Source organism: Neoarius graeffei, chromosome 3, assembly GCF_027579695.1.
Source record: "Neoarius graeffei isolate fNeoGra1 chromosome 3, fNeoGra1.pri, whole genome shotgun sequence".
Classification (NCBI taxonomy): Eukaryota; Metazoa; Chordata; class Actinopteri; order Siluriformes; family Ariidae; genus Neoarius; species Neoarius graeffei.
In genome coordinates, this window is record NC_083571.1 from 54,738,928 (window position 1) to 54,755,863 (window position 16,936).

Genomic DNA, 16,936 nt, shown 5'->3' on the forward strand with positions numbered 1-16,936 from the left:
GTGGAAGTGGGAAGTGTTTTGTCCAAATTAACATGATTAAAGTCACCTGAGATAGCAATAAATGCACTCAGGTGTTGAGTCTGTAGCCGGGCTATTGCAGAGTAAATAATGTCACAAGCAATATTCAGGTTTGCAGAGGGGGGAACATAAACCGCCACCATGATGACATTAGAAAACTCCCTAGGCAGATAATATGGACGAAGTCCGACAGCACACCGTTCAACATCTGGGCTGCAGATGCGCCCGGATGTTGAACTGTGTGTTATTTAGTTATGTTCATGATTCATTCATCTTTGGTGCATGTTTTATCCTGGTCATGGGCATGGTGGTTCCAGAACATATCCCATGAACACTGGGAGTGAAGTAGGAATTCACTCTTGATGGCCCATCATGGTGTTTATTCACACCTAGGGAAATTTTAGAGTTAGCAATCCACTGTCAGGAGTGTGAATGATTGCTCGTGTCTGTGTTAGCCCTGAGATTGGCAACTTGCCCAGGGTGTACATGCCCACCTCTCACCAAAGTCAGCTGGGATTGGCTGGGATTGCCTCACCCATGATCCTGAAGGATAAGTGATATTGATAATGGATGGATGGATGGATGGATGGATGGATAGTAAAATGAACAGATTCTATAATTGCATTCTTTGAGAGCGCAGCTCAGGTTACTGTCTATGTGGAGTTTCTCAGGTCCTCCCTGCATCTGTATGGGTTTCCTCCAGGTTCTTTGGTTTCTTCCCACCACCCGAGGAGTCAAAGGTGATTGGCATGCACCCAGTGTTCCTTGGATAGGCTCCAAATCCACTGTGACCCTGACCAGAATAAACTGGTTATTGAAGATGAATGAATGGCATTCTTTGAGGAGGATACATAGCTTCTCTTTCAGAAATGTCTGACTTGTTCAGAAACTATAAATGACACATGTCCTCATGCTGCCATTCCAATGGGTCAAAACTTATCTTGTCACATTCCTTTCAAGTGACCAATATTGAGCATGTTGAATTATCTACACATGACTATCCTCATCCATTATTCATCCTCCTTCCACCAGAATAAATTCACACCTTACTGAATAAACCAAAGCTTCTAGATGGATCCTAACAGCTTAAAATGACCCAAGCAGCTCCTCAAAATGAGCAACAGAAATGGAGTCCTAACACTCTCAGACAATTACGGTAACTGTAATCAAAGTAAGCAAAAGCTGATCATGCGAGCAGGCATTATTCATTGAGATCATTTGAATTAGCATGAGCATTTGCCTAGCAATCAAACCACAATCAACAGTTTTTTTTTCTTCTTTGTGTGTGTGGCTTAATTAAATCTGTAGTAATGCTCATGAGGCATAGGAAAGACAAATTTATTCAGTCTTGGCCAGATGGTGATCGAGGAGTGCAGCATTATTTTATGCAGCAGGAACCAATAGCAGCTTTAAGTAGTTGAGGGTTAAGGAGTCTTGCTTAAGAACCCAACAGTGGTGTTTTGGCAGTCCTGGGATTTGAACTCATAACTCAATTACTAAAGCAGAGCGTTAACCGCAGAGTAGTTAATTCACTCCTGTTTTGGTATGACATTCTTTCGTCATAGATCAATGACTTGAGTTAAGACTAGGCTTGCAAACTGGGTCAACTCTGTGTGTGTGTGTGTGTGTGTGTGTGTGTGTGTGTGTGCGCGCGCGCGCTCAATTGTACATCCTGCTCCCTTGTGCCAAAGCAACAAAGCAAAAATAAACTGGTTTGGTGTGAGAAAGGAAACTTCACTATATTTACACTCGAGAGATCATTAGCATTGCAATTCTAATGCAGCTAAAGGTTTATAGCCTGCTCAGCACACGCTTCCGGCTGACGGATGTGTCACCGTGTCTTTTTAAAATCTTCAAAATGAACAGTGGGGAAAATTCTGTGTGATGTTCCATGTTGGAGTTATCATGAAATGATATATATGTAATTCAAAGAGAGGGTTCTGAGGACTCTGACTCAAAGTGTGCACCCTGATATATTGCTATGCAATGTTGTAGCAGAACAAATTATAAGCAGAACAAATTGTCTGGTGCAATGTGACATATTTTCAGATGACTGAAACAAATGATGTAAACATTTCCTGTCAAGACCTTCTGATGTTCCATTAGTGAATAAAATACCATAGGATCAAAAACACATGGGTCTCTGAAGGCTTTAGCTAAGCATCTTAATCATTTAAGTGAAAAAAAATCATATTTTACATTAGCACTCAAAATGAGAGGTTTGGCTTTTCGTTGGTCCATTCAGCATGCTTGGTCCAGGAGTTTTGCCAAATCTAAATCTCCAGGATCTTGTTAATCTGGGGCAGTTGTGAAAGATTAGTGATGGATAAAGTGCTTTGGGCCGAAACTAAACTCTACAGGGGTGTGTATTGGGACTGGGATCCTGCAATGATGTGATTTGACAGCTTCTGAATCAAATAAGCTATGTCTCTTTCATTGTGATATCACTGCATAGAGATAAATAGGAATATTTTTTTCCCCAGAAGTGATTGGTTCCTCATTTGTATTTATTAATGAATGTTATGTCAACCAGTACTTTTTATCTGTTTATAGTTACATTTAAGGTTGTGGGATGTCTGAGGACCTAGTCATGTACGGTATAACTAAATCCAGTAAACTTTATATAGTACAAAATTTTCATTGTACTAAATTTTATTCTTGGTGTGTAAAGATGAATAAAAACATGTATTTAATGACCTGTGTGATTTTGTGTGAATATTTCATTTGAAAATTCAGACTTGGTGTGCAAGGGCATGATTGACAGCACACAAAACCCACGCACTTGTTTTGTGTGTGTGTCTCTCTCTCATATATATATATATATATATATATATATATATATATATATATATATATATAAAATGATATTACATGGTTGTGCAAAGATATGAATGTTCTTTATATTATATAGACACATTTCTCTTTTCATTCCACATATTAAGAGAAACGTGTCTATTAAGAGACAAGAGGCAAAGTTGGAGGTGGCGGAGTTGAGGATATTAAGGTTTGTGATGGGAGTGACAAGGTTGGACAGGATAAGGAACGCGCATATCAGAGGGGCAGCACATGTGGAGAGCTTGGGAATTAAGCTAAGAGAGATGAGACTGAGACGGTATGGGCACATCCTGAGAAGAGATGCAGAGCATGTGGGAAGGAGAATGTTGAGGATGGAGCTGCCAGGCACAAGAAAACGAGGAAGGCCAAGGAGGAGATACATGGATGTGGTGAGAGAGGACATGAAAGTGGCAGGTGTGGGAGAGAAGGATGCGGAAGACAGGGAGCAATGGAGACGAAAGATCCGCTGTGGCGACCCCTAATCGGGAGCAGCCAAAAGAAGAAGAAGAAGATATTATATAGACACATTCACAAAAAATTATGAAAGTTAATCAAAATAATTTTAATTTTGAACCGGTTCACCATGTTGACAATGCGCATTTAGTCAGTGTGAAAACACTGGGAGTGACATCATTGGAGTGAAATATCAGGAAATGTGTCACTCAGGTCAGCAATGTATTTCATATGAAAAATGCAAGTTTTACAACACGAAAAGATAAACTTTATATCTTCAAGCTAAAGTGTGATGTTCTTTTTATTATATAGACACATTCACAAACAAAAAGTATGCAAATTTATCAAAACAATTCATTGATTTCCTCACAAGTGACAGACATTTGTCACGGTTTTGGTTCTCCATATCCTGGATGTAGCTCGTATGAAAAATTTCCCAGTAAAACACTTGTGTCCATAGGATAGTTATTCCCTCACCACCCTTTCATTTTCCTCTTTCTTGAAGCTAATTAGACAAAACAAAGCAACCACTGAGTCGTCCTCTGTCCTGAAGACTTTGCTGTAGTGGAAAACATCCTGACTGTTACTGTACAAAGCCCTGACACCGGACACTTCTTCCATAAATGTTCAATAAATATGTCCTCACAGAAACCTTCATCATACCAATGATGACACATAGTTCTTAAATTTGATTATCTAGCTCGTCTGCGAAACAAGCTGAATATGTCTTAGCCAAATCAGATTCGAGCAATCGACAGCACTGAGGTATAAATATATTCACTATATTTTGTGGTAAATGTAGCACTATGTACATTTTAAGGCTGAGAAGAGACCAACCTGACATTCACCATGAAATTGCCACAAAGCACCAATACTGATCATCCTACAGCAATGGTCATGATTAAAGGCCAAAAACAATTGTCTCAAAGAAACATCAGCATTACATTAACATCCATCAACTACCAACCTTCTAAAGATCAATTTCCATTCAGTGGTGTTGCACTTTCATGACACAGAGTTGCATTTCATTCCTCCAAACAGAGGTTGCCAGATTGTACATAACTAACCTGGGGTGGTGGTAATCCTCCAGCACCAGGAGGGCAGTCTGGCAGCATGATTTTGCGTTTGGGAGTGCTGCACTGGCAATCTGGAGATGGATTCTGCATGCTCCAGTTTCCATTCTTAAAGATCTCAAGGATGACGGGGTCTACCGAAGGAGTGAACCAGTCTGTCGCTCCCAAAGGAGTGCATGGGTATTTACTGAGAGGGGAACAGGCAAACCAGAACCAGAAACCAGAGTCACACTTCAGTACAGATTGCAATAAAATACGATTTAAAAACAAAATCAAATTCTAGTCAATATTTTTTTTAAAAAGTGTTTTAAAAGGTACTAAGAGTATCATCAAGTTGTTGGTAACTAAAACATGACTGGGCTTGGAACAATTAGCAAATTAGTATATGATGATCTTACTAATCTGGGGAACACGTGTCTAAGAATTACTTGATTAATATATAGAAAGACAAACCATTCATATTTTATATATTAATGAAAATTGAGTCTCGAAATCAAATCTAAATGCTCCAGCAGTTAAGGAAGGGATTTAAGCTCCAGTGAAATGTTATTCCTTATCCTTCCTGGTGCAAATTCTTGCTGAGATCAAAATGTAATGATTTTATACAACCAATGGGGAAGAGCTTCTGTTAACCAGGTGACAGACAGGATTTATGAACAGGAAAATTATCTCCCACAATGGACTGAAAACTTATAGTTGGAAAAAAAAAGCTGTGGGGAACTGTGATTACACTGTGTGGCATGGTCAAGGTCTTCCAGCTCAAAAGCCATTTCATTTATTGATAGATGATCAAACCTGTACTCCATCCATCCATCCATCCATCCATCCATCCACCCATCCATCCATCCATTATCTGTAACCGCTTATCCTGTACAGGGTCGCAGGCAAGCTGGAACCTATCCCAGCTGACTATGGGCGAGAGGCGGGGTACACCCTGGACAATTCGCCAGGTCATCGCAGGGCTGACACATAGACAAAACCATTCACACTCACATTCACACCTACGATCAATTTAGAGCCACCAATTAGCCTAACCTGCATGTCTTTGGACTGTGGGGGAAACTGGAGCACCCGGAGGAAACCCACACAGACACGGGGAGAACATGCAAACTCCATGCAGAAAGGCCCCCGTCGGCCACTGGGCTCAAACCCAGAACCTTCTTGCTGTGAGGTGACAGTGCTACCCACTACACCACCATGCCAAAAAATCTGTACTCTTGGTCCAGATTTTCTTCTTTGATGGTCTAGAGGATGTTCTTTATCACAAAAGCTTGGTTAGATTAAACCCCTTTCTTTAAAAACCTCCAAAAATGCTCCAAAAAGACACTTCAAGCTTCCCAGGAATTTTAAATTAAAGTTGTCTTCACCTTAGTTTATTCAAAAGGAAATGCTGGTTAAAGCATTTTTTTTAGAACACTTAAAGGAACAGTCCACCGTACTTCCATAATGAAATATGCTCTTATCTGAATTGAGACGAGCTGCTCCGTACCTGTCCGAGCTTTGCGCGACCTCCCAGTCAGTCAGACGCAGTCAGACGCGCTGTCACTCCTGTTAGCAATGTAGCTAGGCTCAGTATGGCCAATGGTATTTTTTGGGGCTGTAGTTAGATGCGACCAAACTCTTCCGCGTTTTTCCTGTTTACATAGGTTTATATGACCAGTGATATGAAACAAGTTCAGTTACACAAATTGAAACGTAGCGATTTTCTATGCTATGGAAAGTCCGCACTATAATGACAGGCGTACTAACACCTTCTGCGTGCTTCGGCAGCGCATTGATACGGAGCTCAGATATCAATGCGCTGCCGAAGCGCGCAGAAGGTGTTAGTACGCCTGTCATTATAGTGCGGACTTTCCATAGCATAGAAAATCGCTACGTTTCAATTTGTGTAACTGAACTTGTTTCATATCACTGGTCATATAAACCTATGTAAACAGGAAAAACGCGGAAGAGTTTGGTCGCATCTAACTACAGCCCCAAAAAATACCATTGGCCATACTGAACCTAGCTACATTGCTAACAGGAGTGACAGCGCGTCTGACTGACTGGGAGGTCGCGCAAAGCTCGGACAGGTACGGAGCAGCTCGTCTCAATTCAGATAAGAGCATATTTCATTATGGAAGTACGGTGGACTGTTCCTTTAAAGTGTAACTTCACCCCAGCTCTGAGTCTAACTCCACCCATTGTATAATTTTGAAAAATGCTGAAAAGTGAGCAAGAGGCTGAGAGAGGGAATAGGAGGGGCTGAGAGGGGGAGTGAGGAGGGGCTGAGAGGGGGTGGGGATGACATGAAGGGGGGTAAGAAGTTGTTGAAAAAGGGGTCAAGGAGGTTGTTGACTTTTCTTCTTTTTTTTTAGATAAATTTCATGACGTAGAGAAATACCAATGAGTCTAGGTTTAGGGTGATTTTAACCACTAGATGGTGTTCTGAGCCATTTTCAACCCATAAAATGGTGATTTTTATAAAACCTGGAAACCAGAGACAACCCATACAGGCATGGGGAGACCATGCAAACTCCACACAGAAAGGCAAACATTAGCCACGAGGTTCAAACCCAGAACCTTCTTGCTATGAGCTGACAGTGCTAACCATGCCACCACCATGCCACACACATCAAGGATGCAACATCATCCTTCATATTCATCCTAGAAATAGTGCTGTTGGAGCTAAATTATAGACAAGGCTGCAGGGAAAGTAGAATATTTTAATTAATTTGCTCCTCACGTCACTGATTATTAACTCCCCTTTGAGTAGCATTTTGGTGTCCAGTGAGATAGCTGCCTACAAGCTGATATGCAGCTTGTGACAGAAAGTTGCAAAGTGCTGTGCATAATTAAGTAGATCAAGGGACAGTCTGCTTACAGTGGTAAGAGTGCAGAACACAGTTCTCCCCAGATATTATACAGAATTGAGATGTCCTCTGTATGTTAATTTGGCTCTGACTGTGCTTGGAATCTATTTTAAGCTCAGGAGATTGCTGTCATATTAATTCTGAATGGATGGTACAAGCATTAGTATTGACTCTGGTATTGAAATGGCATGAGCGAGAATCAAGTTTGAGTTGAGGCTGATTTGTACTTCTGTGTAGAATCTATGCTGTAGGTATGTCATTGATGCTCGTGCAGGGTGAAATATGAAGTATTCAGCAGTATGAGTGGCTCAAAACACTTCAGTATAACTAGTGTTTAAATTCACAGGACTAGATACAGGATTAAACTGTCTGTTAAAATTAACAAAAGCCACGACAGAGCTTCACACTTTATATATTTATGCAACATCACACATTATTATACATACCGGCCACTTTTTCCATGGAATAAAAACATGTATTCTGTTCCCTTCTAGTGGGTTTATTGATGACATGCAATATTTTTATCATATCACTTATCCTCCATGCATTATGCCACTCTCCCCAATGGAGAATGAGCGTGCAATATTGTTATAATATTGCACGCTGTCAAGACAACACGATGTCACACATCGGAGCTCATGCGAAAATCCAATGACAAAACTTTTCTACTGTGCATGTGCACAATCATTTCTTTGTCGGCCGGGAGAGAGAGAAGATGAGGCTAATCCAGTGCTAGGTTTAAGCACTGAATAAATAAACTGAAAACTGAAACCAAAGACACATTGAACACCCGAAAGGCTACCAAAACTTCATTATATATTTTTCACATATATTAACAAGAGAAAAATATGCCAACAGACATCGAAAAACTGGAAAAGAGACACATCAGAGATGTAAAACTTCCGCACTAGCGAGTGACTGTGACAATGTGTAAACAAACATGGCCGCAAGGTTTGCTTCATTAAAAGTGGAAGATTTTGAGAAAATTTTGGCTGCCAGGTCGCTCTTTTGTATGTAGTTGTCAATGTTGATTTTCAAAGTAACTATGTAAATTACATCGGGAAAATAATAATCATATTCGGCTTGACTGTGCTAGCATTAACCTGCGCTAGCACTGGCCTTCGCTAACATTACACCAGCTAGAAGGTAACTGGACTGCCGTGCTAACAGCACTGAGTCGCGGGTAAACTCGCGTTGGCCTTCGAGAATGCTGATATGAAGAGAGTGGATAATAATAATAATAATATTGGCTGGCTTTTTTGTGGTCTATCAGATATATTCCATTCAGTTAGCATGATATTGAACTTGTCTTCGACTCGTTCAGTATCGTGCTAGCTGAATGGAATATATCCAATATACCACTCAAAGCCAGCCAATATTATTTAAATATTTTGATGGTACATTTCTGATTTTTGTGGAGAAAAAGGAGCAGCCAGAACTGCGTAGGAGGTAATGCGATGCCACCAAGTGGATCAATCACAGTTGTTGTAGAGACATGTAGTTACATTTCTGGAGAGGTGCAGGTCAGGCTACAGTGAAGGCTACAGCATCGGTTACGCAGCTATGCTATACCTACTGCATAGAAGTATAAATTAGCCTTTAGGTACATGATTGAATGCTAGAGGCATCAAATCAGAGTCAGATACTTGGATAGTATTGCACTGAGCCTGAGTCAGGGACCTTAGTAAAGTGTTTCAGGTACCTGAATGGATGGTACAAGCGTCAAAACCAAGTCAGTTACTTTAGTGGATGGTGCAAACTTGAAGGCGTGACGTTTGAGTCAGGTAATTGAGTGAATAGTACAAGATTGGAGACTGAAGCATTAACCTGAATGTATGGTACAGGCATCACAAGTGTCAGGTACAAGCGTCAGGATTGCTTTAGTGCCCTGATTGAATGGTAGAAGCATCGAGTCAAAAGGATTGATGTACTGTATGTACATCAAGCTAAAGCTACTAACATTGTAGGTCATCACGCAGAGTGAACCTGGAACTACCTACGACAGGCAGTCTATGTAAATCGCAAAATTTGGTCAAAAAGCCACTGTAAAGAGGTGGAATAGGTCAGAGCTGTTAAAAAGGTTGGTACTTAAAAGAACATGGAAGATCATTGAAGAAGACAATAAATTTTTTTCAAAAATAAAGTCTCATAAGCCAAGCATACAGACTATAATAAAACTATAATACAATTAATATTAAAACATTAATAAGCCTAATGTCCCATTTTATTACTGACTGGTTTAATGTAAAAAAAAAGAAAAAAAAGATGCAGATCAAGGCAGTTAATTCATTCATAAACGTGTGTGATTAAATTGCATTTCACTTTTCTTCTGGTCAGAGGTGGTCATTGGAGCCATTTCCATTTTTGTGGGAAAACCATGCACCTGACAAAACTGCTTATAAAGATTTAAGTAACACATTTGACACTAATTACCTCCTCCAACTTTGTTGGAGGAGATTATGTTTTTGCCTCTGTTTGCTTGCCTGTTCCCAATGTAACTCAAAAAGTAGTGAATGGATTTTGATGAAATTTGAAGGAAAGGTAAGCCATGGGCCAAGGAACAATTGATTAGATTTTGATGCAAATCCGAATATGTATGCCGATCCAGGATTTTTTGTTTGTTTGTTCTCAATGTAACTCAAAAGGTAGTGAATGGATCTTGATGGAATTTTTAGGAAAAGTGAGCCATGGGCCAAGGAACAATAGAGGCTTTGCACCATTACGTGACCCCATAGAAACGGTATCTATGCCGCCAAGACAGGAGGCAGCTTGTAGTGCTTCATTCAGATGAGTTAGTTGTTATTGATCAGTATGGGAAGGTTTTGCTGCATTTTTGGATGTGCAAATCATTTTGAATGAAACAAAGACAGCAGATTTTAAAATTTACCAAAAGTAATTCATTATCAGGGGAAAAAACTAGAGAGATTTCAAAACATAGAAGGGAAAAATGGGGAAAAAAACATTCAGCAGGACTTGGTGTCAAACGGAGAGATCAAAAACCCGATTGTATGGTCACTTCATTTCCACGAAGGTAAGAATTAAAATAAATAATAATAATAATTTCACAACTGCAGTAAGGTGCTCATTCTTATCCAGGGAACATGAGCATCAACACAGTGGCTTGGCACAGCCTAACCTTCACTGAGACTTAAAAAGTGTATTTACATTCGGGGGTACTTCAGAGCGCGTTGTGCGTGCTCTTGGGGCCCAGTCATTATGGGAAACACCTGATGCTGATTTGAGCACAATCAGTATGTGCATATAAGGACACTGTTTTCAGAGACTTTACAAGTATTGTGTCAGGTATGCAGTGGTAGACAGGTCTAAGTGCAGGAAGATTGTATTGGCAGGCATGATATTTACAAAAATAAAACACAAACAAAACCGAAAGCAGAGTCATAAACATGGCTAGAGACAAACTTGACAGTGATAATGATGATACTTCATAAAGCCTCTGTGTCCTTATATGCGCGTGCAGATTGCACTCAAATCAGCATCAGGTGTTTCCCATAACGACTGGGACCCAAGCATGCGCACAACATGCTCTGAAGGATCCCCAAATGTAAATGTACTTTTTGAGTCTCGGTGAAGGTGAGGCTGTGCAGAGCCACTGTGTTGACACTCATGTTCACTTCACTGTATAAGAATGAGCACCATGCTGCAGTTGTGAAATTATTATTATTATTATGAATTCTTACCTTAGTGGAAATGAAGTGAGCAAACCATAGGGTTTTTGACCTCTCCGTTTGACACAGAGTCCCACTGAATGGTTTTCTTCCAATTTTTTCCTTCTACGTTTAGAGATTTCTCTATTTTTCCCCCGATGATGAATAACTTTTGGTAAATTTAAAAAAAATCTGATGTCTTTGTTTCATTCAAAATGATTTGTACATCCAAAAACACAGCAAAACCTTCCCATATTGATCAATAACAACTAACTTATCTGAATGAAGCACTACAAATGTGCCTCCTGTCATGGCGGCGTAGATACCGTTGCTATGGGGTCACATGATGGTGCAAAGCCTCTATTGATTAGATTTTGATGCAAATCTGGATATGTATATAGATCCAAGATCCAGATATGTTTGTTGATCCAGGATTTTTTTTTGCCTGTTCCCAACGTAACTCAAAAAGCAGTGAATGGATTTTGATGAAACTTGGTGTCCCACTTTAGTATTATCTTAGGTTCAAGTGATTTGATTTTGAACACCTGTTTTGTGGGTGTATGGACAAAATGACACTTAAAAGTGTCTGCTGCTAATTGCATACTGAAAATATTTAGCACAAAGTTCAGCACATTGAATGAAATATGTAATTAAACATAATTTAATTTTATGTCACCCTTTTTTGTGACAACTTTCCTCTTTTTTTTAATCTATCCTGAAAAACATATGTGAGCGCGAGAAATTGTGACTTGCTAGTTTGACCATTACTTGTTTTGCCAGGGTTCTTTTGTGTGTGTGTGTGTGTGTGTGTGTGTGTGTGTGTGTGTGTAGAATACAGCATTATTACAGCTAAAAATGGGCAAAAACAGCTTAGTAGGCCTATATACAGCCCTGTGTCAGGTACTAATATGAACACTGAGTCTGATTTAAAGGAGAACTGAAGGCAATTTTTTTTATGATCAAAATTCTATTGTTCTCATTTTATTAAATATAGGAATGCTTTTTTGATAGCTATTTTGTCACTGCTATAGCAAGTTATGAGTGTTTGAAATATGCTATGTAATATATCAGTCCATATGTCAAAGCAATGGCCGTAAATGAGATTTGTTGAGACCTGTGCGAGACATCGTAGGACAGAAGTAAAACATACAGTGGAAAACAAAGTGACCGACATCTGCCAACATTGTCAAAAGACATCGCACCCTCCTTCGAATGCTGACGTAATCAAGCCGGAAGTTTTGTTTGTTTTGATAGCAATCAGGAAAGTTTGAAAAAAGTAGGCAGTAATCGTCATTTAAACTCGTTTTTGTGCAATATTTCATTTGGAAAACAGGCGGCACTGACACCTGGCTGACACTTCACGTTTCGAAGTCTCGCACAAGTCTCATGAAGATCGCGCGGATAAGCGACGCCTGCCGTGGACCAAACAAACTAAATTCAACATGGCTAAAAACCGAATAGGCCGATAAGTATAATATTTAATTGCAATTAGTTGCCAATACAAGTCATGATATAAGGTTACTAAAACCGAAAGCGTAATTGAATAACACGTTAATTAAGAAATAAAGCAAGTTTAAAAATTACTTCAGTTCCTCTTTAACTAAATGAATGGATGAAAGGGATCATGGTGGATCCTGGGAAAATCCTGGAAGCACCAGGTATAATCTGGTATTAGAGCTTGGATGGGTCCCAAGCGCACATACTCAGATTTCGAGGCAATTTAGAGTAGCCAATCCACTTATGATGCAAGGAGAACATGGCCAGGACGTACCCAGACCTCAGGATTAAACCTGAAGCTCTGAGGCACCAACACTACGCATTGTTAATCAAATAATATTCAACAAATTACACAATTAAAAATGAAGCATTGCCATGACATTCTCTTTAATGGGAAACTCTTGCACAGAGACACCTTTCGTAAACCCTTTGGCACAGCCACACCAAATGCACTCATACACACAGTGTTGCAGAACTCACGGTATAGGGTTGCCATCCATACAGCGGGTGCCAAAGCCTGGTTCAGAAAGGAGAGCACGTGTTACCCTCACCGCCTCGTCCACATCCATCCTGTCAGCACTAGAACACATACACATGCAGCTGAATCAGGGCTTTCATTAGAGTCAAACTAATCAGTGTTCTATACTGCTAATCTCACCAGTATCTGATGCTCTCTCTTTTGCACACACAGACACTTTTACCTTACAGACGGAGCAACAGACTTGACAAATATCGCAATAAAACCCTTATACACAGCTTGCTTTGACTATCAGTCTCTCTGAAGAGGCCAGATTGAGTAAATATTGCCCAAGTCAGCTGCAAGGGTTAGACTTCAAAACTTCTGCAGTACTCACTCACACAGGAGATTTTTGTAAACCTTTAGCTTTAAAATGTTCATTCTTGTGTGTGTGTGTGTGTGTGTGTGTGTGTGTGTAAGAAAGTGTACCTGTAGAAAGTGTTCTGTGGTTTTCCATACATCCAGGGTTGCAGTTCCAGACTGGGGTACTCCACAAATGGTGGGACAATCAGAGAGAAAATCAGAGAGAGACACACAAACAGCGCTGGGAGCACCACCTAATGGAAACACCCACATACACAGGGTTCAGACAGTTGTCCTTTAATTAGAGGTACACAGAGAGCTGGCAGGCTGTAAAAGAACTGTTTGTGTGTTTCAGGATGTCAGCATTTCATTAACGATGCCATACAGACTTTTGGATCAGAGCACACACACACACACACACGAATGGGCTCTCTCCCTCCCTCCCTCCTTCTCTTTCTCTTCCTTTTTCTTTCTCTGAAGGGTTTTTTATTTTTACCATACGGCCTGGATAGTTTTATCATTTAGCTAAGAAAAAAATGCAAAGAAATGTCCGATTATTTAAGTAATTAATTCATTCTTTCTTCCTGATGAACCATGTTTTCCTGGTTGAGGTTGCAGGGAGGATCCAGAGCCTATCCCAGGAACACTTGATGGAAGACAGGAATGCACCCTGGGTAGCATACCAGTCCATATCACTAGCCAATCAAACTACTGGCATGTTTCGGGGATGTTGGAGGAAACTAGAGAACCAGGATGAAATTTACATGGACATGATGAGAAGACATGGCGGCATGGTGGTGTAGTGGTTAGCGCTGTCGCCTCACAGCAAGAGGGTCCAGGTTCGATCCCCGTGTCCACGTGGGTTTGCGCCGGTTTCCCCCACAGTCCAAAGACATGCAGGTTAGGTTAACTGGTGACTCTAAATTGACCGTAGGTGTGAATGGTTGTCTGTGTCAGCCCTGTGATGACATGGCGACTTGTCCAGGGTGTACCCCGCCTTTTGCCCGTAGTCAGCTGGGATAGGCTCCAGCTTGCTTGCGACCCTGTAGAACAGGATAAAGTGGCTAGAGATGATGAGATGACGATGTAAATCTCTGCACAGACAGTAATCTGAGCTCAGGACTGTAAGGTTGTGAGATGGCGATCACCAAGCCACTGTTTATTTTAGTAATTTTGGGTAATGATTTTGGTCAAAGCTGCTTGCTTTCGGTTTTTGAGTTGCAGTCACTATGTATATATTTAGGAGATATTCTATGCCCTTTTAAGCTTGACAAGAGTGGTTCTCTGGACCACATTGATCTTTGAAACCAGCTTTTACATTCAACTGAATGTGCTGAAATCTCAGTCCAAATGGCCTTGGGTATGGAAACACACAAGCGTATGCTTTAAATTGCTTGCTGTCTCTCTTTCTTTGTCTCTGAAGCAGCCTAATTCTCTCTCCCTCTCTCTTTTCCTCACTCCTTGTGGCAGGGTTGTTTGTTTTGGCTCTGTTGTAAAAAGGCCTTGATTAACCACTTTCAACCACTGTTGATGTCACATCCACCATCCACCCATCATTAATTTCTCTCTTCTCTTCTCACTCCATCATTCTCCCTTCCTGTGTATAATACTCCCTCCCTCCGTTTCCAAATATTTCTCTTTCATTCTTCTCAGCTGATCCATGGTCATGATAATGTGTGACGAGCTTCTCAGTCTGAGGTTGATTAATTACAACAAAAGATTTAAAAAATGGCAGTAAAACAAATGGAAAAGGACAATGGAACATCTTTCCGGCGAGACAATCCAAGGACGAAAGCTATACATGGCAAAATGTAATGATTTGGTTGCATGCTTTTATTGTGCATGTTACCTGAGCAATGATTCCTTTTCTGCTTCTTCTTGCGTGGTGAAACCGCTTTATAAACAACGCCAGGAACTGATGCCTGATCAGAGGCCAGCCGGTGATAACATATGAACCTTTGCCATTCACACACGCAGGCCGCTGACCATCTAAATACACACATACTATACATAAAATTTGCACATTTGGCGTTGACATATGACATTTGTTATAAATTGATACTTCAACTTTTCATATTATTTAATATTCATCATCAAACACAAACCTCTATCACACAACTACTTTTAAAATATATAAATGAAATTTCATTTAAATGAATTTATATTAGAAAATGTAAGGTTCAGAATATACCAACATATACAGTGTCATGCAAAAGTTTGGGCACCCTTACTGAAAATGTCTGTTACTGTGAATAGTTAAGGGAGCAGAAGATGAACTGATCACCAAAAGGCAGAAAGGTAAAGACGACATTTCTTTTCAGTGTTTTCTGCAAGATTTGTGTATTATTTTTGTTTTGTACAATTGGAGAGTGAAAAAAGAAAAGGAACACCATACGAAAGTTTGGGTACCCCAATACATCTGAGTTCTCAGGTAACTTTTCCCAAGGTCCCAGACCTTAATTAGCTTATTGAGCTGTGGCTTGTTCAAATTCTTCTTTAGGAAAGGTCAGATGATGCAGATTTCAAAACTGTATAAATTCTCTGACTCCTCAAACTTGTCCCTAAAATCAACAGCCATGGGCTCCTCTAAGCAACTCCCTCGCATTCTGGATAATAAAGTAATTGATGCTCACAAAGCAATGTAGCAAAGTGTTTTCAGGTAGCTGTTTCCTCAGATTGTAATGTTATAAAGAAATGGCAGTTAACACACTCAGGTCGCCGACCCCTCACAGGGGACTTTTAGGACTGTTAGTAAACACGTATCTAAAGCTCCGCGAGTTTTTGTGCTAGAAACATTCAAGTGACATTACTAGAAACCTTGAATCTTCTAGTTTTCAAATATATATATATATATATATATATATATATATATATATATATATACACACACTAGTGCATCTCAAAAAATTTGAATATTGTGAAAAAGTTCAATATTTTCCATCAGTTATTTAAGAAAGTGAAAATGTTATATATTATAGACTCATTACACAAACTAAAACGTTTCAAGCATTTTTCTATTTTAATTTTAATCAGTATGGCATACAGTACAAAAACATAAAAAAACCCATCTCAAAATATTAGAATATTTCATTGAGTTTGAGTAAAACAGTATGAACACAGTCACTAAGTTTACATGCACATAGAGAGAATCGAATTTCTGCCGTTGCTCGACTGAAATCGAAGTTCAAAATGCCATGTATACACCTTAATTCGGCTGAAATTGAACCGAACTTGATTTCTCGGAATCGAGCTACACGACCTAGTTTATGCGATTTCTGCCGAGCTACTTTGTGCATGTATACCCTATCGAGCTAGCTGTCGAGCTACTTCCGGAAGTGACGAGTGACGAGACCACAAGCGGGAAACACAACAGCCTCGGTCGGCATGACAACGAATCATGACAACGGCATGAATCTTTTCTTTTTGTGGCATTGTTTGCACTGTTAAAATTTAACTCACTTACTGTATCACCAAATACATCTGTACAGCTGTTGCATAGCTGTGAATTGTGTACATAAACAAGTCATTGTATTTGTGTGTGTGTATATATGTCCAACATCTGAAGAATGTCAATAAAAACAAAACAACTGAACTGTGTGTTTATTAAGACAACTTAAATTGTAAGCAAAAAAAAATATTTTTTTGTAAGCAAAAAATGGACTTTAGAAAAATATAATTCGACCGATAGTCGAACCTCGGATCCAGGAGGAACAATGCGGTTTT

At 39.8% G+C, this 16,936-nt stretch overlaps 1 protein-coding gene across 1 annotated transcript in view; it reads right to left on the bottom strand.

The window, feature by feature from the left end:
* Window positions 1-16,936, bottom strand: part of LOC132882575 (phospholipid-transporting ATPase ABCA1-like) — a 340,951-nt gene that overhangs the window by 112,883 nt on the left and 211,132 nt on the right. The window contains exons 28-31 of the mRNA XM_060915668.1: window positions 15,063-15,202; window positions 13,340-13,467; window positions 12,874-12,972; window positions 4,374-4,566 (exon numbers count right to left, since the gene is read on the bottom strand). Coding sequence (XP_060771651.1) covers window positions 4,374-4,566; window positions 12,874-12,972; window positions 13,340-13,467; window positions 15,063-15,202 — 560 coding nt within the window. The remainder of the gene's footprint in view (window positions 1-4,373; window positions 4,567-12,873; window positions 12,973-13,339; window positions 13,468-15,062; window positions 15,203-16,936) is intronic.